Source organism: Leptonychotes weddellii, chromosome 5, assembly GCF_054177405.1.
Source record: "Leptonychotes weddellii isolate Sample4059 chromosome 5, ASM5417740v2, whole genome shotgun sequence".
In the NCBI taxonomy this organism is placed as follows: domain Eukaryota; kingdom Metazoa; phylum Chordata; class Mammalia; order Carnivora; family Phocidae; genus Leptonychotes; species Leptonychotes weddellii.
Genome location: NC_138373.1, coordinates 73,764,720 through 73,787,104, shown reverse-complemented (window position 1 = coordinate 73,787,104; position 22,385 = coordinate 73,764,720). Strand labels below are relative to the sequence as shown.

Here is a 22,385-nt window from a genome sequence, read left to right as displayed (position 1 = left end):
TAAAATCAACTGGATCTATTGCTTTAAAGTTCGAGGAGTTTTGGGCGCCTGGGTGGCTCAGTTGGTTAGGCGACTGCCTTCGGCTCAGGTCATGATCTCAGGGTCCTGGGATCGAGTCCCGCATCGGGTTCCCTGCTCGGTGTAGAGCCTGCTTCTCCCTCTCCCTCTGCCACTCCCTCTGCTTGTGCTCTTCTGTCTATCTCTCTGTCAAATAAAAAAATAAAATCTTTTAAAATAAATAAATAAATAAATAAATTTCGAGGAGTTTTGCCTAAAAACATATCTAGAGGTTGAATAACAACATATTGAGCATATTATTTGAAAATGTAACTAACATACTATTTAAAAATAGGTTTCTCCTATGTTTCCAGACTTTCAGATACCTTATAGTCTACAAACAGCAATTAGTATCATATAAAAACATGCAGATACATTAAGAGATATCAAAGGAAAATCTGACAAGCTACACATTACTAGAGTTTAATATTGATATGAATGTTCCTTATAATTTTGTGTATGTACACAATACTAAAAGTCAATTAAGACTTGCTGTGTAGGGGCACCTGGGTGGCTCTGTTGGTTAAGCATCTGCCTTTGGCTCAGGTCATGATCCCAGGGTCCTGGGAACGAGTGCCGCACTGGGGTCCCTGCTTGGCGGGGATCCTGCTTCTCCCTCTCCCTCTGCCAGCAGCTCCCCCTGCTTGTGCTCTCTCTGTCTCTCTCAAATAAATAAATAAAATCTTCAAAAAAAAAAAAAAAGACTTGCTGTGTAAACCAGAGCACTCTCTTTATTTATTTATTTATTTTTTTAGAGCACTCTCTTTAAAAGACAGTGAGACTGTCCATTGACAGATGAATGAATAAACAAAAAACAAGATGAATGAAAAACAAAACAGCCATAGAAAGAAATGAAATTTTGATACATGCCTCAGCATGAATGGACCTTGAAAACATGCTAAGTGAAATAAGCCAGATACAAAAGGACATAATAGGCAAATTCAGAGACACAAAAAGTAGAACAGTGGTTACCAGGGGTTGAGGGAAAGGGGGAATGGGGAGTTAGTGTTTAATGGGTACAGAGTTTTGGTTTGGGATGATGAAAAAGTTCTGGAGATGAACAGTAGTGATGGTTGAACAACAATGTGACTGTACTTAATGCTACTTAATTGTACACTTGAAAATGGTTAAAATGGTAAATTTTATGTTATGCATGTATTTTACCACAATTTTGTAAAACGTTAACAACAACAAAAAAAGATAGTGAGAGATATCTTAACCTATCTACCACACCTACACTTTTGGTGTCAAGGTCACAGCTGCTGCTTGTTCTGTTTATGAGGGAAGGGTGACAAAAACATAGACATTATCAGACTATAAGCATCTCCAGAGTAAAACAGTTCTCCTACCATCACCCTGTGTTTCCAGGCATTTCTTTGAATCTTCTAACATATTTCAGATTTCCTCATAACAAAAATACATAGGTCAACAAGTCATAATTTATTTTGTGTTATATATTTATTGAAATTTCATGTCTTGGGAGACAGAAGAGAAAAGCAAGTTATTTTGACTCTAGGCTTTATTTTGAGCGACAAAAAGAATTAAAGTGGAAAAGAAGAAAAACTAAAATTAAGTGATTCCTACTATGTTAAAGAAATTCCACACAGATTTTCTCATTTAATATCATAATAATTCTGGAAAGAATTTTCTCTACTTTATACCTGAGGAAATTGAGAGTCAAAGAGGTAGAGAATATTTCTCAAGTTCACATAGCTAGTAAGCAAGGGAATAAAAACCAACTCGTGACTGTCTGAAAGAAACCAAAAAGCCCTTTCTGTTACTTTAAAATATGGGGGAAAGTGAGCACGTTACCACAGTGTTTGTGTTGTAGTATCCAAAGACGGAAGCCCTGAGTATATTTAGATGTAAATCCTAAAAACAAGAAAAGCCAATATCAAAAGTTCAGGAGGAAGACAGGGACAATCCCAAAGTCATAAACTCTGATAGGGAAAGAGGGTTAAGGCTGAATGAGAGGTTTTTAAAACAAGAGCCTGATGATATAATCTCACATTATGATAATGAGGAAGAAAGATGTCACAGGGTGAGGAGCAGCAGGATAGATTTAAAGAAACCAAAGTATTTCCACAGGCAACTTTCTGGTCAACATGCGTTTTAAAATAACATACCAACAACTATAACAAATGCTAACAGAAGCGTGGGAGCGGCAAGGGCACTGGTTCCTGTGAGCCGGGCAGAGCGTGGGAGCTAAAAGAAAAAAAAAAAACCTAAAAGCAAATACTAACATCCTAAGTGAACTGAACCTAGCGGAAAAACATGACAACAAAAATCAAGAACTTGAATATACCTAAAGATCTAAAGATAAATTCAAAGAGCAAGAAAAACAACAAAGAGTCAATGCCATAATATAAACTGAAAACTGAAGAAATAACCGAGCGATTCAATTTCCATTTTGTATATTATTTTCTCAAAAATAAAATAAATATTTAAGGCCAAGATAGAAAAAAGATAATAAGTGAGCATCTCACTACTTTAAATATATTTAAATCCCAAGAGTCCTATAATGTACATTCCAGATTTCAACTTCAAATGATTTTTTAAACATGAGTAGAAAAGGCACAGGAGACAATTAATAGGAAAAGTTATTTCATTTTTCAGCATGCCCAAGATGTATCTGGAAGCCATCAAATACAATATTTCTGTAAGTGACTTTAAAAGGCTGGCTGATAGTTTAAAATCTGGCTCTGAATAAAAAAATGTCTAGCTCTGCCAGATTTGTAGCCTTACTTGTTCACTAACTCTTGTTCATTAACCATTGACTCCTCAGTAAATGGAGATGTTGAACTCAATTTTGTAGGATGTGCTGTGAAGATTGAGAATAATATACATAGAATACCTGGCACATGGTAGGTGCTCAATATATACTAGTTTCCTATTATATATACTTTGCTGTAACGGATCTAAGATAGAAGTGGGCTATATTTATGTATCCTACTGACAGATAACTATTTAACAACAGGAGGGAGATACTTTCCCATACCTTTGCGGCCTCTGGCATATAGCAAACTAATTCACTAGTAGTATTCTCCACCAGTGGAATGCCAATTTGAAAACCTTCCATTTTAATAGACCCATATGCTCTTCTAGTAGCTGTTTAGTCCTAAGTATGATACCAGGAATATCAAGCATACCTTAAAGTAGTATATAAATCTTGCCTTGAGAACAAAAGAATAACAGCGCTAGTACAGGAGGCTCACAGATCAGACAGAAGTCCAGCTGGTTCTATAGAATCTGACAAAAGCTGGGGGCAAGAAAAAGGATTAGACCAGAGAATCGAGCAAGATTCCACAGCAATGTCAGAAGCAAAACTCATCTGATTGCTATTAAATCTCTCAGGAGCATTCTACCTTCTCTTGCACAGCCTTGAACCAAGGGGCCTTATGAGAAAATGAACTGGTTTTGGAAATGTAGCCAATCTAATTCTGTTCAGCTTATTCAACAGCAGAGGCAGGACTCAGGGAAAGTAAAGAAAGACAGACAAAAAGCCCTCTAATACCGCTCCACTCCTTCAGGGGAGTGCTGAGAAACAGAAACATCCCCAAGCCCCAGATATTCTGGACCTTAGGCCTTTTCCTCCTCCCTTCTTATTATCACACCGCCTCATTTGTAATAGCTGCTACACCACACTTCTCTGTGGCAGTCTTGCTTTATGACTCACTACGCTGTTTACCAGTATTTGCCCTGCAATGTTTCAAGCTCTTTGCTCTTTTCTGCTATTGACTTCAGTCAGCTCAAGACTTCAGATGCAGATATATCACAGTGAGAACAGGAGTTGCTGCAAAGGGTCCAGAAAGCAAGGCTATTATTATCAGATGCCACAAAACCAAGATCTACATATCTAATGAATAGACCCCATGCGTTCTACCATCTAGTTTAGGGAAGGCACAAAAGGAAAGGAAGTCACGGGGACAGACTGATTTGGAATTAGATTCTATGCAGAAATTTCAATAGAATGAGCATTCCTCTTTTGACAGAAAACAAGAAATCTAGATGCTTTAATCTTTTCTTAAAATAGGAAGTTATACAATTTAAGGACTATATGTTCTCCTCATCAGCTTTAGAGTAGTTACCTCTCTGAATTTCCCCAAAGAATGTTAATATAGTTGAAATCTTTTTTTTTTAATTGAAGTGTAATTGACACACAATGTTACATTAGTTTCAGATGTAGAACACAGTGATTGGACAACTCTGGGTATGCAATGCTACAAAAGCAGTTAACATGTGTCACCATACAATGCTATTATAATATAGTCTAATTCTTTTTTTCTTCCTTATCCTCTTCTTTTTTTTATTATTAACATATGATGTACTATTTGTTTCAGGGGTACAGGTCTGTGATTCAACAGTCTTACACAATTCACAGCACTCACCATAGCACATACCCTCCCCAATGTCCATCACCCAGCCACCCCATCCCTCCCACCCCCCACCACTCCAGCAACCCTCAGTTTGTCTCCTGAGATTGAGTCTCTTATGGTTTGTCTCCCTCTCTGGTTTCATCTTGTTTCATTTATTCCTCTCTTCCCCTATGATCCTCTGCCTTGTTTCTCAAATTCCACATATCAGTGAGATCATATAATTGCCTTTCTCTGATTGACTTATTTCACTTAGCATAATACCCTCCAGTTCCATCCATGTTGTTGCAAATGGCAAGTTATAGTTTATTAATAAACTGTTCTCTATGACTTAATTCTACCCAAAAGAGAATTCATAAAACAGTATCAACACACAAAAATCAACATGAAATTAGCACTAAAAACCTAACTGGGGGGATGCCTAGGTGGCTCAGTTGGTTAAGCGTCTGCCTTTGGCTCAGGTCCTGGGATCGAGTCCCCACATTGGGCTCCCTGCTTATCGGGGAGCCTGCTTCTCCCTCTCCTTCTGCTTGTGTGCTCTCTCTCTCTCTGTCAAATAAATAAATAAAATCTCTAAAATAAATAAATAATAGGGCACCTGGGTGGCTCAGTTGGTTAAGCGACTGCCTTCGGCTCAGGTCATGATCCTGGAGTCCCGGGATCGAGTCCCGCATCGGGTCCCTGCTCGGCAGGGAGTCTGCTTCTCCCTCTGACCCTCCCCCCTCTCATGTGCTCTCTGTCTCTCTCATTCTCTCTGTCTCAAATAAATAAAATCTTTAAAAAAAATAAATAAATAAATAAAATAAAATAAATAAATAAATAAATACCTAACTAGGATTTATTTTCTTTGTATATGTTATTTACATTGACAAGTTAGAATTTGATTTTTGTACCAGGTTATCTCAGGATGTCAATTCCTTATATTACCTTGAGATGCCCTAGGATTAATAACGAGCTCTCCTCCAGGAGACTACTGGGTGGAAAGGAAGGCTCTGAGAGGCATATAGAAAGTGGAGCCCTGCAGCTTAGCCCTGCAAGGAGGTTAAGATCTCTCTCTCTCTCTCTCTCTCTCACACACACACACACACACACACACACACACACACACATACACACTGTCCTTTCTTCTTTCCCAGCTCTCTGGAACTGCTTCTTCTTCATGCCCTATGCCTCATACCAAATGTTTGCTAGCCTAGAACTTACTGGATTCCAATGAATGAAGGGAAATTACTGAAAAAGGCATTTAAGCCCTCGCCACAGTCTCTCTGTCCCCATGATCTCTCTCTCTTCCACTCCCTCCCAAATTCCACCAGCTTTTGCATAGGAATCTGCTGCCTCCTTGTTGTTGGACCCATATGTTTCTGGATCTAATGCTTTCTTTTAATTAGACCTGTATTTCACGCCTAATTTCTATCTGTAATACTCCCCATCCTTCCACCTCCAGCACACACATACACACATACAGGAGTATGCAAACATCTAAGTTTCCGTACCTGAGGGCTGCTGGGTCAAGCAGAGAAAGGGTAAGGAGTAGGAAGGAGAGGAAAGGAGCAGGGGTAGAGGAGGAGAAAGGAAGGGAAAGAAAGAGGAGAGAGAGAAGGAGAGGGAAAGAGAAGAGCGTTCCTTTTGTTCCTCAAAAGAGAATACACAGTACACTGGAACAGCATTCACCAACAAAACAACCGACATTTGCTAAATGTTTGCATTTACCATTTCCTGGTTGTCTGTGAACATAAGGAGATGTGAGTCTTCAGCTAGGCAGAATTCCAGACTAGAATTCCAGTCTTTTTTCTCCACTGAGAAGTAATAACAGTAGTTACCATACTTCATCCAGAGGTCTGGACAACTGTGACAAGTGGTACACTTGGAACCTGGAAAGGAAGAGGACCTGGTTCACATCTTTATGGACCACTTAGTCTTGGAAATGAAATGGGAGATAAATAGAACATGGCGGCCCCCCCATCTTCCTTGCCCTACCACCTTTCAGACTAAGGTTTAGAGAAATGCACAACAATGCCTGCCCTCAAATTAAAAACTTCATGATGTCCAACTCTATCACTACTACTGTGCATTCCACTACTTAAGCGTGTGACTATGACTAAAGCAGGTAAGGAAATGGATACAACCTGGCAGAGCACCATGGACAGAGTACAACACTTGTGCTAGAGATCTTTATGCACATATGCTGTATTCATACCAGATTAAAATAACTAAGCATCTGCATTATATTTATCAGTCCATTGTCTATGTAGGCTTAGTGCACGCGCTGCGTAACTGCATAATATACATTGCTGAAATCAGGCCAAATTTTCCAGAATGCCCAACTTCAACCGATACCCCATGATAATGCAAAAGAAAAGGACAGGGGTGCCTGGGTGGCTCAGATGGTTAAGCATCTGCCTTCGGCTCAGGTCATGATCTCAGGGTCCTGGGTTTGAGCACCGCATCAGGCTCCCTGCTCGGCAGGGAGCCTGCTTCTCCCTCTCCTTCTACTGATCCCCCTGCTTGTGCTCTCTCGCTCTCTCTGTCAAATAAATAAAATCTTTTAAAAAAAGAAAAGGACAGAAACTAGAAAAAGCAAACTTAACTAAAGTGAAAGATAAGTGTTTTATCTTTTATCACAAATGTGATTGTCATCATTAGATATTAGATAAAAGACTTACACTTCAGCAAAAAGAATTTATCAAACAAGTTTCTGACAGAGAAGGATATCAGATGCTAAAGTGAGAAGTGATGTAATTTCTTCACAGGGCTCTTTTAAATACAGAACATTCTCACTCCTTTGAAATGGCTGGATTATATCTTAAAAAGGGGGGGCGGTGCCTCAGTGACTCAGTCAGTTAAATGTCTGCCTTAAACATCTGCCTTCAGCTCAGGTCATGATCTTGGGCTCTTAGGAATAAACCCTGCGTTGAGCTCCCTGCTCAGCGTTGAGTCTGCTTCTCCCTCACCCTCTGCCCCTCTCCCTGCCTCATGCTTGATCTCTCTCTCTCTCTCAAACGAATAAAATCTTTTTAAAAAATGGCTGGATTATAGTTCTGTGAAAATGAAAGGGAACTGAATAAGCTTTCGAGGTCATTTCAGCCAAGGTTCCATAATTCTATTGATTTTCTACTTTCATAAAATACATTTGTATAAACCCCTTACTGGCACAATTCCACGACAGGCGCATATGAATCATTATAGCAAACGAGTGTGAATACATGACTGCACAATAGGTTATATACCTAATCTAGGTTTGGGGGTTAAAAAGTAGCGAAGGTAGTCCTTTTTAAAAATGTCAAGGGCGCCTAGGTGGCTCAGTTGGTTAAGCGACTGCCTTCGGCTCAGGTCATGATCCTGGAGTCCCGGGATCGAGTCCCGCATCGGGCTCCCTGCTCGGCGGGGAGTCTGCTTCTCCCTCTGACCCTCCCCCCTCTCATGTGCTCTCTCTCATTCTCTTTCAAATAAATAAATAAAATCTTTAAAATAAATAAATAAATAAATAAAAATGTCAAAATTAGACAACTTTTCTGTGGCTTGGCATGTGACCAATATAGGGTTCTGTAAATCAAGCTATACGGTTGGCACCTTATAAATTTATGCTTTTTCCATACATCTGTGACATTATCCAGCCTGAATGAGAAATTCCCAACTTCCTTGGAGTCTCTTTCTGTCAAAGGACTTGGGTCTGAGGTAGAGGTCCTAGGGCTGAACCCTTAGAGTCCTTTTTTTTTTTTTTTTAAAGATTTTTTTTATTTATTTGACAGAGAGACAGAGAGAGAAAGCACATGTAGGCAGAGCGGCTGGCAGAGGGAAAGGAAGAAGCAGGCTCCCTGATGAGCAAGGAGCCCGATGCGGGGCTCGATCCCAGGACCCCGGGATCACAACCTGAGCCGAAGGCAGACAGTTAACCGACTGAGCCACCCAGGCGCCCCTGAACCCTTAAGAGTCCAAATGAATAAAGTCTGTATAACAATCATCTCCAGATAACATAAACTTAAGTCAGCACTCTGGATTATAAAATAATAAACTGAGGGCTTTCTGGATCATCATAGTTAATGATCTAGAAGAATTAAATCTAGAAAATTTCACTTCAATGTGAAAGCACTCTAATTGGAAAAAAAGCAGAATATATTTAATTAAATTTTGATATATCTATTTTGTGAAAAGTTAAACACAATACATAAATAATACAATTTTAATTTGATTATCATAATAGATATGGTATTAGGAAAGTGTTTATGATATAATACCCAGTCTTACTTTAAAAAAAAAAAAAAGGTGGGGAAAATTTTAGAGGACTTGATATTCTTTGTTAAAAGAATAAATACTTACACAAATGCCTGTAGTCAAAGCCTAGGAGACGATACCCAGGAAATGTTGTTGTGTACAAGTGATGATTTATTTTGTTGGCATTATTTTTCATTTTTCAAATGTTCTGTTATGTTATGTTGCTTTTATAACAAAATATAGGTAAAATAGGGATACTTCTGACTACTTTAGTCAGAAGAGCATGCAACTCTTCATCTCAGGGTCATGAGTTCAAGCCCCACATTGAGTGTAGAGATTACTTAAATAAATAAACTTTAAAAAAAATAGGCAAAATAAAAGATTTTAACTTAAGTTAGTACTTACCCTGGCAGCGAATCCACTGGACAAGCAGGAAACACACAAAAATGGTGTTCAGAAGTCCCAAAGCTATTGCCACATGGCATGAGAGAGGGAACCTGGAAGAAGAAACTGCAAAAACAGAATCCAAAACAAAATCCTGAGTTAGAATAAAAGTTGAAGGAAAAGAAAAGGCAAAGGAAGGATATCTGGAGCCTTGAAGAAATTTGGCCTAGTGAGAACTGAGACCTAGGCCCTAAAAGTTTCTTTGCTGGATATCAGGGATTTGCTCTAAAGTCTAGAGTAACAACCCACCTCTTTACCAAGGAACATCCTACATTTATCAAGTGAAGAATACTTTTTTCTTGGGATGCCTGGGTGGCTCAGTCGGTTAAGTGTCTGCCTTCGGCTCAGGTCATGATCCCAGGCTCCCGGGATGGGTCCCGCATCGGGCTCCTTGCTCAGTGCTGAGCCTGCTTCTCCCTCTGCCTGCCACTCCCCCTGCTTGTGCTCTCTCTCTCTCTGGCAAATAAATAAATAAAATCTTAAAAAAAAAAAAAAAAAATACTTTTTTGGGGGGGCACTGAATGGCTCAGTCTGTTAAGCAGCCAACTCAATTTCAGCTCAGGTCACGATCTCAGGGTCTTGGGATCAAGCCCCATGTCAGGCTCCCTGCTCAGCAGGGAGTCTGCCTCAGGATTCTTTCTCTCCCTCTGCCCCTCCCCACCAAAATAAATAAATTAATCTTTATTTTTTTCTAAAGATTTTATTTATTTGAGAGAAAGAGAGAGCGTGAGAGAGAATGCATGAGCAGGAAGAGGGGGAGGAGGAGAAGCAGGCTCCTCACTGAGCAAGGAGCCTGATTCGAGACTGGATCCCAGGACCCTGGGATCATGACCTGAGCCGAAGGCAGATGCTTAACCACTGAACCACCCAGGCACCCCTGTAATACCATTTAACCCAATTTTAAAAATACATATTTTGACTAGAAAAAAATTGATAATGCAATTCTCATTCTCTTCTCCATTTCAAAATCTCCCTCTTACCACCAGTATATCACATCTCTTTCTCTGTGTCTTTTTCCACTTTCTGAATGGCCTCTTCTAACTCACCCTCTAGAGAGTTCTCTTTAAAAAAGACTGCCTTTTCTTTTTCTTGCAGTTGGTGCTTTTATATATACATAAACTTACTAATATATATATAATTTATATATAAATATTGTAGATATAAGTATATAAAAATATAAAAATTTATATGTATAAATTTTTCTGGATTTTTAAATATCAATATATATGAAGTTTCCAAAAATGTGTATGTCCTTTTCTGACCTCTCTATATTCAATTCCATTGGTCTATGTGTCTACTCCAGCATCAACAGCAGTGTTGTGTTTTTGTTTTTTTTTTTTAAGATTTTATTTATTTATCTGCTAGAGATAGAGAGAGAGTGAGAGTACAAGAAGGGGGAGCGGCAGGCAGGGAGCCCGATGTGGGACTCAATCCCAGGATCCTGGGATCATGACCCGAGCTGAAGGCAGCCGCCTATCCGACTGAGCCACCCAGGCATTCCAACAGCAGTGTTTTAACTGAAATAGCTGTATAATGTTGCCCCCCCCACCAACTCTACATTAAAATTTGGGATAGGATTATGTTAAATCTATAAATCAATAGAAGACCTGTTGGAATATTTGACATCTGAACATATCAAATCTTCTAATTCATGATCACAATCTCTCTCCACTTATTTATATGCACTATACAAGAATTTTAATTTCTCTAGAATTTTGGGCATCCTTGGTTATATTTATAAGTAGTTTCTTAATATTGTTGAAGCTATTTAAGTAGTATCTTTTTCTATTTTTTTTTCCCTGTTTGTTGCTGGGATATGGAAGTGTAATGGAGTTTTATATATCATTTTGTATCTAGTAAACTTACTTAAATCTCTGAATATGATAGATTCTTTTGGATCCCCTATTTATTTGTGACTTCTAAGCTTTTAAAAGTCTAGCCAGATATCTGTATGTTGTTTTTTGCTGTTGTTGTTGGTTTATTTGGTTTTTTAAGGAACCAACTTTTTCTATTGTTGCATGTCTATTATATGCGTGTTTTCTGTTTTATTTATTTTATTTTTTTGTGGATGTGTTTTCTTATTATTAATTTCTGCTGTTAACTATATTATTTGCTTCTACTTTCTTTGTATTTTATTTCTACTTTTTTATAGATTAAAGAAGTATTCTATTTTTTAGATGGATATTTGACTCAGTAATTTTTATCCTTTCAGCTAAAAAAAGATTTATTTATTAATTTATTTTAGAAGTTGGGGTAGCAGCAGAGAGAGAGAGAAACTGAAGCAGGTTCCATGCTGAGCATGGAGCCCGACTTGGGGCTCCATCTAACACCCCCAAGATCATGACATGGGCCAAAACCAAGAGTCAGATGCTCAACCAACTGCACCACCCAGGTGCTCCATATCCTTTCAGCTTTTTTTTTTTATTTTTTTTAGATTTTATTTATTTGAGAGAGAGAGACAGAGATAGTGAGAGAGAGAGCACAAGTGGGGAGGAGAGGGAGAAGCAGGCTCCCCGCAGAGCAGGGAGCCCGATGCGGGACTCGATCCCAGGACCCTGGGATCATGACCTGAGCCAAAGGCAGACGCTTAACCGACTGAGCCACCCAGGCGCCCTCCTTCCGGCTTTTTAATATAAATATTTAAGACTAGAAGTTTCCTAAAAGTACAGCTTTAACTGTACCCTACATATTTGGTATTTAGGATTTTTATCATTCAGTTGAAATGTTCTAAATTTTCTTTCCAACTTCTTCTTTGAACCATAGATTATATTAAATACTAAATATGTTAGTTTATTCCCTCTTTTTTGCTGGTTTGCTTTGTTGTTGTTTCTAGTTTCTGACTTAAGTACACTGAGGAAAGAAGATACGCCATGTATGATTTCAGTCCTTTGAAATTTGTTTAAACTTTTTTTATGCCCATTATATATTCAATTTTGCAAATGTTCCCTGTGTGTTTGAAAAAAATTATTTTGCACTTGGTGGATATGATATTCTGTATGTGTCAAAATTTAATTATGCTGTAAAATTTTTGTCTGACTTTTTTATATCAATTATGAGAAAACTTGAAGTCTCCTACAATAACTGCAGAGCTATTCATTTCTTCTTATAGTTCAGGTTTTTTTTCTTTTTTTTTTTATTCTTATGTTAATCCCCATACATTACATCATTAGTTCTAGATGAAGTGTTCCATGATTCATTGTTTGTGCATAACACCCAGTGCTCCATGCAGAACGTGCCCTCCTCAATACCCACCACCAGGCCAACCCATCCTATAGTTCAGTTTTTGTGTCATGCATCTTTCCTACAGATACTCACCCATGTTTTAAGCAGACACAAAACTATACATGCAAATATAGGTATATATATTTGAATTGTAACTTTTGTCCTTATAAATATGACCCTCTTGCTCCCAAGAAATTCTTCCAGCCTTGAAGTCTATTTTGCATGATAATCAATATAATAATTAAATAATAACTAGCTTCCTTTTAGTTAATGTTTGTGCAGTATATTTTTCCATCTTTTACTTTCAACTTGTCTGAATTATGTTAGATCTTTTTCTAATTGACAGCATATATTAGATTCTTTTTTAAATTCAATCTGACAATCTTCACCTTTTTACAGGAGCATTTAGTTCCTTTTAGTCCATGTAACAGCTGATATATTTGTGTTTATACCTAATCTTCTATTTTTCTTTTTGTATTATTGATCATTTATTCTTTTCCCACTACTAGTTTAGAAGCTATACATTCTGTTTATATTTTTTAATATAAACTACTACAGATATCCTTAACTGATCAAAGTCCAAATTTAACCTTCTCTGGGATATTTTAGGGACCACAGAAACTTTTGCTTGATTTCTTTCTTTCTTTACATTTATGTTATTGTCCTTGTTTATTTTAACTTTTTTTAACCATAAAGATATATTTTTTTAAAGATTTTATTTATTTGAAAGAGAGAGAGCATGAGAAGGGGGGAGGAGCAGAGGGAGAGGGACAGACTCCCCCCTGAGGAGGAAGCCTGATGAGGGGCTTGATCCCAGGACCCTGGGATCATGACCTGAGCCAAAGGCAGACGCTTAACTGATTGAGCCACCAGGTTCCCCTAGAGATTTTTTTTAAAGATATAATATATTTCTTTATTTGACAGAGAGAGGGAACATAAGCAGGGGGAGGGGGAGAGGGAGAAGCAGGCTCCTCACTGAGCAAGGAGCCTGATGTGAGAATGGATCCCAGGACCCTGGGATCATGACCTGAGCTGAAAGCAGATGTCCAACTGACTGAGCCACCCAGGCGCCGAAATAAATTAATCTTTAAAAAAAAAAAAAAAAAAAACTTTTTTCTTTTGAAATTGTGACTTACAGTTTCACGCTTTAGTGGTGAAAATATTAATTGGTACAACCTCTTTGAAGGACAATTTGGCAACGTCTACAAAAATTGCAAAGGCATTTATCCTTTGATCCAGCAATTTCTCTTTGAGGATTTTTTCCTACAGATACTCACCCATGTGAAAACTGTCATATTTAGAAGCCAATTCATGGCAACAGTATTTTTAGGAGAAAATGTTATAGACCAGTCAAATACATTTTGATATAGCCATAAAGTGAATATGTAACTTCTAACAAAGGAATAAAGACATGCTTTCTTTTACAGATATGAAGTGATTTTCAAGATATATAGTACAGGGAATTAAAAAAAAAAAAGATATATAGTACAGGGAAAGAAACATTCTGCAGAACAATGTATGCTAGTATCTCTGAAAGTAGACACAAGAATCTGATAATGGTGGCTCAGTTGGTTGAGCGACTGCCTTCGGCTCAGGTCATGATCTTGGAGTCCCGGGATCGAGTCCCGCATCGGGCTCCCTGCTCGGCGGGGAGCCTGCTTCTCCCTCTGACCCTCCTCCCTCTCATGCTCTCTGTCTCTCATTCTCTCTCTCTCGCAAATAAATAAAATCTTAAAAAAATAAATAAATAAAAAATAAAGTTTAAAAAAAAAAGAATCTGATAATGTTGTTTGCCTCTGGGGAGGGGATATAAGTCCCTGAAGAAAAAAAGAGGAGGGATACTTTTTACCTTGTTTTCTTTTGCACCTTCTGTGTTTTGAACCATGTGGGGGTATTACCTATTCAAAATTTAAATAACTACATTTTAAATAAAAATAAAATAACCTACATCTCAGAAATGCTTTGTAAGCTGTCATTACTGAAAAAACAATGAGTTTAGGTTGATATATTTAAGGATGGAACACTACTTCATATTAACTATGTTACATATAAGAATGCTATTTTCCTTCATTTGGAAAATGGAAATTCTTCTTAACCCACTTTTATTTCAAAATCATAGTGGTCTCATAGTCTGACAATGTAGGAGTTATTTGTAAAGAACAAAAATGTATAAAGTAAGAATTTAAGGGCTAGTTTTGACCCTTTTTATCTGGTAATCTTTAATTTGGAAATTTGGAAATTAATTCTATTTGGGGCCTCACTTTATTACTTAAATTTTAGATAAATTACCCTGGAGACATGTGTGTATATCCATGAAGCATTCTGAACTTCTTTTTTTTAATCATTGTTGTTAAGTGAGGGAGAGGTAGAAAGAGAATCTTAAGCAGGTTCCATGCCCACCATAGAGCCCGACAGGGAGTTCAGTCTCAGAACCCTGAGACCATGACCTGAGCCAAAATCAAGAGTCAAATGCCTAACCAATTGGGCCACCCAGGGCCCCCCACCCCACACTTTTTTTAAATTTATTTTAGCATTCTGAACTTTTTTTTTTTTAAAGATTTTATTTATTTATTTGACAGAGACCGAGATAGCGAGAGCAGGAACACAAGCAGCGGGAGTGGGAGAGGGAGAAGCAGGCTTCCCGCCGAGCAGGGAGCCCGATGTGGGACTCGATCCCCAGGACCCTGGGATCATGACCTGAGCCGAAGGCAGACGCTTAACGACTGAGCCACCCAGGCGCCCTAGCATTCTGAACTTCTTAAAAGAAAGAAATTCATAGTGAGGAGTGCCTGGGTGGCTTAGTTGGTTAAGTGTCCCACTCTTGATTTCGGCTCAGGTCATGATCCAAGGGCATGGTATCAACCCCCGTGTTGGGCTCTGCACTCAGCATGAAGTCTGTTTGTCCCTCTCCCTCTACTCCTCCCCCTTCTCATGCTCTCTTTCTCTATCTCTAAAATAAATAAATAAAATCTTTTTAAAAAGGAAAAATTTATAGTGAGTGGTATCTTTAAAATGAGAGAGTTCTGCATGATAAATATTTGGACTGATACATCCAAAAACACTAGATTTCTAGTGACATAAGAAAATACATTTTCGGGATGCCTGGATGGCTCAGCTGGGTAAGCGTCTGCCTTTGGCTCAGGGTCCTGGGATGGAGTCCCGCATGGGGCTCCTTGCTCAGCAGCGAGCCTGCTTCTCCCTCTGCCTGCCGCTCCCCCTGCTTGTGAGCTCTCTCTCTCTGACAAATAAATAAAATCTTAAAAAAGAAAAGAAAAGAAAATACATTTTCACTATAGTAAAATATTAAATGAAATAAATGATTTTAGATGTTATGCGAAATGAAAAAAGGTATCAAAACTTAACTGCATTTTTGTAACCACAATCCAATTCAAGAAATTAAGCGAAATTTAAAATTTTTTTTAAATTTACTTTAGAAATATACATATTAAAAGCCTCTTAGTAGAGTATATATAGTACGTCGGCACAGACAGGCAAAAATAGATCAAAATAGTAACAGTAATAATCCCACGTTGTTGTAAAATTATTAGTGATTTTTGTTTTCTTATATCTGCTTTCATAGATTCCCTATTTTCCATAATAAACATGTAATAATTTTGTAAAGAGATTTTTAATTTAATTTTAAAGCTCCTAGTCTGTTTTCCTATTCCCAGGTAGAGTACCCTGGAAAGCTGGGGTGGAAATGAGCATACTGGCAGCAAACAAGAATGTGCAATGTGAACTGTATATAAATAAAAAATCACTTGCCTAGAAATCAAAATAATTATATTCAAGTTTCAACTTACCACCAGCTGTGTGACCTTGCACTTAAACTCTAGAATGTAGATTCCTTTGACTTAACGTTTCTATTCCTTAGAAATTGGTACAGATATAATCCAAAAGAAAGATATCTATATATAAATGAAAATATCCAATGCCATATAAATTATAGTAATGAAAATAAATCTCAATGTCCAAGTATACTGGAATGATGTAGCAAATTATAGCAATGCTTTCAAAGAACAACACTAAAAATTATAATAATAAGAGTATGTAGCAAAAAGAGAGAAAGCTGATGAAGCCGTACTAAAGAACATACTTTATGGGAGTTTATTGCCTAAGATATAAAATCAAATATTAATTTTGGCTCGTATACTATGATCTGCCTGTCTCAGAAACTGTTCTCTCAGGGCTCCACGTAAAAATGTCTTTTTCATCCTCAAATCCCCAGAGTCACTGGGAATACTTATTTGTAGTATTTTTTTTTTTCAGAAGTATTTCAACATTTTATTTCATTCACTTTTAAGTCTTTCACTATGGATACACACAAAAACCTTTTTCAACGTGATCATAACATAAGCACTTGGCAAAGCAAAAATTAAGTGACTGAAATAGCCTTTATCAGATTTTTAAAAATAAAATTATTCATGCTGTGGGCAAGAAGAAATAAAAGCACACAGGCTTAAGCCAGAATATCATACACACAAAAAAGCCAACATTAATATCCGCTGTGCCAGCTGAATTCAAATTAACCCAATTTTACATGTTAATTAAACCAGCTATTTTCTTCTTATTGTATTTTTGCTTCTTAAATAGTAGAGTCTACAAGTGATTCCCAACAGACTTGTTTATTTGTAGTATTCTTAATGCCTTCTTCCTATCCCTGTCACACTCTGGTGCAATACTGTGGGAGGGGAACCTAGGTAATGTGAATCAGCTTCTTTTCTGACAAACTCTTACTATTACCCATTAGCAAAGTTACTGAGGTCTTTCTCCCAATTTAATAGTCAGAAAAACAGAGGTACTTAGAATTTAAACAGCCTTAGCTTGGGTTTCATAGATGAGACCTTAGAAGTGAACAGTCAGAAAAGACTTTACCTGAGACTTAACTAAGATCAGATCCTTGATCGTATACCAGATTTTCATATCCCAAGCCTGGACTTCCAACTGAACCAAATGTATTCCTTCAAATTACCCTTGATTTTTCTGCATCCTCTCCTCCAAACTTATTCTACCTCCCACTCATCCCTTAGTCTATGGGCACTGTGCATGGTTTTGCACACTAACTTGATTAACTTACCTTTTTGCTGTGGTCTGTAGTCATTCTGGGCTTGAGGTTCAGTAGACAACTGTAACACAGAATAAATATCATTGTCAGTCATCTCCAACTAATATCATTCACATTCAGTTGAGAAAGTAAAATTACAGAAGTGTGAAGAGACACATGTCAGTGAGGAAACAGCCCAATGTCTAAACTGCAAGCAGGAAATTTGAAGGTTTTCAAGTTTTGTTTTTTTTTCAAATGGTCCAGCATGATAAAAACAGAAGTAATTTTTCAGGAAATGACTCCAAATCTGGAGCTGATTAAGAAATTAATATTCTAATGAAGGGGGAAGAATGAAGGGGGGAAATTGGAGGGGGAGACGAACTATGAGAGACGATGGACTCTGAAAAACAAACTGAGGGTTCTAGAGGGGAGGGGGGGTGGGAGGATGGGTTAGCCTGGTGATGGGTATTAAAGAGGGCACGTTCTGCATGGAGCACTGGGTGTTATGCACAAACAATGAATCATGGAACACTACATCAAAAACTAATGATGTAATGTATGGTGATTAACATAACAATAATAAAAAATTAATATTCTAAACTGTGATTTTTTTTTTTTGCCTCACCACTCTCTCTAGATACTCATAAAATACATATTAAATTGATTCCCATGTCACTAAGTCTATTCAGCAAGGAGAAGTTGCTCTGAAGTCCAGCAACTTCAATTGTGGAAACTGGAATAAAAATGACAGTGTTCTTAGTTATGAATTTATCTCAGATTTTATATTTGCTTTGTTTCCTTTTGAGAAAATAGATGCATGCCAAATGTTGGAGCGTTTGGTTAAGCATATGTGACAAGAGAAATGGACTGTTGGCTGCATGTGCCTGGCATCATGGGGAAAATGAGCTATTTCCCAGATATATGTTTTGTGAATATGCTGTACCCCTCTGTTCCCCCAAATATCTTCCCGATTGTGCTCTAATCTTTACACTTGACCAGGTCAGAAATTCCATTAAATTTTCTCTCCTTTTTCTCTTCTTTTTGTATGCAAAGACAACTCTAAGGGGAACAAATCAAATAAATACAATCTAAAGGGTGAATAATATATTTCTAATAGGTGAAACATTAATAAAAAGTTAAAATAAGGAAAACAGAAATGGAATTAAAACTCTACATAAGTTCAAGACAGGAAAGAGATGAAAAGCAGGGACAGCATACTAATAAAAACTAGAATAGCTCTGGGGCACCTGGCTGGCTCAGTTGGTAGAGTGTGTGACTCTTGATCTCAGGGTCACGAGTTTGAGCCCCACATTGGGCATAGAGATTACTTTAAAATAATAAAAGTTTAAATAATTAAAAAAAAAAACAAAAAACCTAGTATAGTCCTGCTTCCCACCATGACAGAGTAAGACTGGACTTGCTCTTCAGCCAAAGAACTATATACAACAAAACACACAAGGCAACTGTTTTCAGGCAGAGAAGTATAGGCAGCACTGTGATCCCTGAAAGAACAGAACACGCAAAGGTGAGCACCAGTATCACCCTGGCATTACCCTACCTCGGGGCACTTTCTGGCCCAAAGCAGGAAAATGAATCCTAAACAGAGGAGGCAGAGATGCAAGTTTTGAGCTGTTTACGTGCCTGGGGTTTGCAGGGCAGGGTAACTGATGAGAGACTGCCGAGAGAGGTGTCCAAAAAATGATATAGGAATCCACCATGGTCCTTGGCTAAGAGCTAGGCTGCACAGGCAGGGGACAAGCCCCTGCCAGCCCCCACGTTGAGATGGTCTCCTGCAGGGCCAACAGCCAGTAGAGACCCGAGGTGATGCAGTGCTGATCAGCATGAACCGAGGGAAAAAAAAGTAAAGCCTGACAGAACCAAAAAGATCTACCAGTAATTTAGCTGCCTATAAGAACAAATGCTGATGCCCTTAAAAAGAAGACAACAGAAACAAAATGTGGTCTATACGTAAAATGGGATATTATTCAATCTTAAAAAGGAAGAAAATTGTGTCACTCTACAACATGGAGGAATCTTGAAGACATTATGATAAATGAAATAAGTCCATCACACACACACACAAATACTCTATGATTCCATATACATGAGATATCTAAAGTAGTCAATTCATAAAAACAGAAAATAGAATGGTGATTGCTGGAGCTGGGGAGCGGGAGGAATGGGGAAGTTATTTAATGGTTATAGCTTCAGTGCCACAAGATGAGAAACTTCTGGAGCTCTGTTGTACAAGGTGAATATACGTGTGTGTATCAGTCTGCTTAGGCGGCCATAACAAAATACCCTAGACTGGGTAACTTAAACAACAGAAATTTATTTGCTCACAGCTGGGGACACTGGAAGTCCAAGATGAAGCTGCCTGCAGGGTTGATATCTGCTGAGAACTCCCCCATTGGGTTGCAGTGTCCTTCTCACCGTGGTTTCCCGTGGCCTTTCCTCAGTGCATGTGTACAGGAAGAGAGCGAGCAAGCAAGTTCTCTGGTGGCTCATCTTATAAGGATACTAATTCTAACAGATCAGAACCCCACCATCGTGACCTATTTTAACTTTAATTATTTCCTTATGTTAGGAGTTAGTTGGACAGTTAGGTAGTCAGAGCCAGGGTCCCCAACAAGAAAATATGGAGTCAGGACAGCTAAAATGAAATAGCACTGACATCCTGTTTTGCAGCTTAGACAGGACCACACTAGCATTCTGCTTTGCAGCCTTTGCAGAAATGACTTCTCCAAAACGTCCTAAAATAAGACAATTAACCACAAAAGCATTTGTCAATATCACAGTCAAGGGGCAGTGAAGACATAAGCCCCCAGACGTCAGCAAAAAAAGACCATCAGCACAGAGACATTAACCTAATAGGTACACAGATACATGACCAAAGCCCTAATTGGCACAACTCAGCACACCCTGATTGCTGAAGATAGTTCTGCAAAAGAGCTCACAAAACCCCCTAAACTTAGAAACTCTGGGGGCAACCCCCTCAGACCCCCCTCCCTCTGCGGGAGCTTTATACTTTTGCTCAACAAACTGCTTTGCTGCCCACCACTCTCCATCTGGTCTACCTCTTCATTCTTCAAAGCAGCGTGACCAAGAACCTGGGAACTAAGGGGACAAAAATCCTCTAACATTTAGAGTCCCCATCACAAAATAAAGAATAAAGCCACACTGGAGGTTAAGGTTCCAACAAATGACTTTGGGGATGGAAGGGGACACAAATATTAAGTCCATAACAATATTTAACACTGCTGAACTGTACACTTAAAAACAGTTAAGATAGCTGAAGAAGAAGGAAGAGGAGGAAGAGGCCGTGGTGGCAGCATAAGAACCATAGCTTTTTGAGGAAATGACTAAATCTAGGATCAGGGCACAGAAAATCCAAGATGAGCCTGGGGCACCTTTTAGTCTTTTAGTGCTAGAAAATGAGGAAGTACTCAAAAACTAAAAAAAAAAAAAAAAAAAGATGAGGGCATGTCGGAAGGACACAGGAACCAAGCTGACAAAGCTCCCAATGGCTAAAAATGAAACAATTAGAACACAAAATAAATAATAGTATTGGATTATAACTCAGGAATAAAAAAGAGCTATGAATTCATACTGACTGATTTTTATCTGCATGCATTTATAATTAAAATTGTACATATTTATCACTCAGCCATCAAAAAGAATGAAATCTTGCCATTTGCAATGATGTGGATGGAACTGGAGGGTATCATGCTAAGCAAAATAAGTCAGAGAAAGACAAACACCATATAATTTAACTCATATGTGGAACTTAAGAAACAAAATAGATGAAGGGGAAGGGAAGGAAAAATAAACTAAGAGGAAAACAGGGAGGCAAACCATAAGAGACTCTTAATTATGGGGAACAACCTGAGGGTCGCCAGAGGGGAGGTGGGTGGGGGGATGGAGTAACTGGGTGATGGGCATTAAGGAGGGTACTCCATGTAATGAGCACTGGGTGTTGTATGCAACTGATGGATCACTGAATTCTACCTCCGAAACTAATAATACACTATTATGTTAATTAAATTTAAAAAATGTATATATTTAAAGCCTATAACGTGGCACTTTTGATACAAGAACACATTGTGAAATGATTACCACAAACTAACATATTCAATACTTCTAACAGTTACCATTTGTGTGTGTGGGTGTGTGTTCAGAACACTTGAAATCTACTCTTTTTTTAAAGATTTTATTTATTTATTAGAGAGAGAGCACATGTGGGGAAGCAGTCAGCAGAGAGAGAGGGAGAAGCAGGCTCTCCACTGAACAGGGAGCCCAACGTGGAGCTCGATCCCAGGACCCTGGATCATGACCTGAGCCGAAGGCAGACACTTAGCCAACTGAGCCACCCAGGCACCCCGAAATCTACTCTAACAAATTTCACATAAACATTTTTTTTTTAAGTAGGCTCCTATACCCAACATGGGGCTTGAACTCACAACCCCAAGATCAAGAGTCACACACTCTGACTGAGCCAGCCAGGCACCCCTCAAGTATATATTATTTTTTAATAGCTTTATTGAGGTCCAGTTAGCACGTATGTATGCATCAATGAAACCATCACCACAATCAAGAAAATAAACATATCTGTCACCCCCGAAAGTTTACTTATGTACTCTGTACTACTGCCCTTCTGCCCCTCCTTTCTCTAGGCATCCACTGATCTGCCTTTTTTCACCGTAGATCAGTTTGTATCTTTCCCAAGTTTTTTTTTTTTAACATTTTTTTTTTTTTAAAGATTTTATTTATTTATTTGACAGAGAGAGAGACAGCTAGAGAGGGAACACAAGCAGGGGGAGTGGGAGAGGGAGAAGCAGGCCTCCCGCCGGGCAGGGAGCCCGATGCGGGGCTCGATCCCAGGACCCTGGGATCATGACCTGAGTCGAAGGCAGACGCTTAACGACTGAGCCACCCAGGCGCCCCCCAAGTTTGTTTTTTTTTAAGATTTTATTTATTTAGGGTGCCTGGGTGGCTCAGACGGTTAAGCGTCTGCCTTCGGCTCAGGTCATGAT

The 22,385-nt window shown here is 38.5% G+C and overlaps 1 protein-coding gene across 7 annotated transcripts in view; it reads right to left on the bottom strand.

The window, feature by feature from the left end:
• KLRG1 (killer cell lectin like receptor G1) overlaps window positions 1-22,385 on the bottom strand; it is a 45,013-nt gene that overhangs the window by 15,214 nt on the left and 7,414 nt on the right. For 4 of the 7 annotated variants that reach the window (XM_031041105.2, XM_031041103.2, XM_081821169.1 and 1 more), the window contains exons 2-4: window positions 17,386-17,434; window positions 9,048-9,152; window positions 6,141-6,301 (exon numbers count right to left, since the gene is read on the bottom strand). In XM_031041105.2, the coding sequence (XP_030896965.1) occupies window positions 6,141-6,260 (120 nt within the window). In that variant the 5' untranslated portion in view covers window positions 6,261-6,301; window positions 9,048-9,152; window positions 17,386-17,434. Of the gene's footprint in view, window positions 1-6,140; window positions 6,302-9,047; window positions 9,153-17,385; window positions 17,629-18,993; window positions 19,216-19,695; window positions 20,100-22,385 lie in introns of those variants that run through there. The other 3 variants (XM_081821167.1, XM_081821170.1, XM_081821168.1) reach the window with 3 other exon arrangements.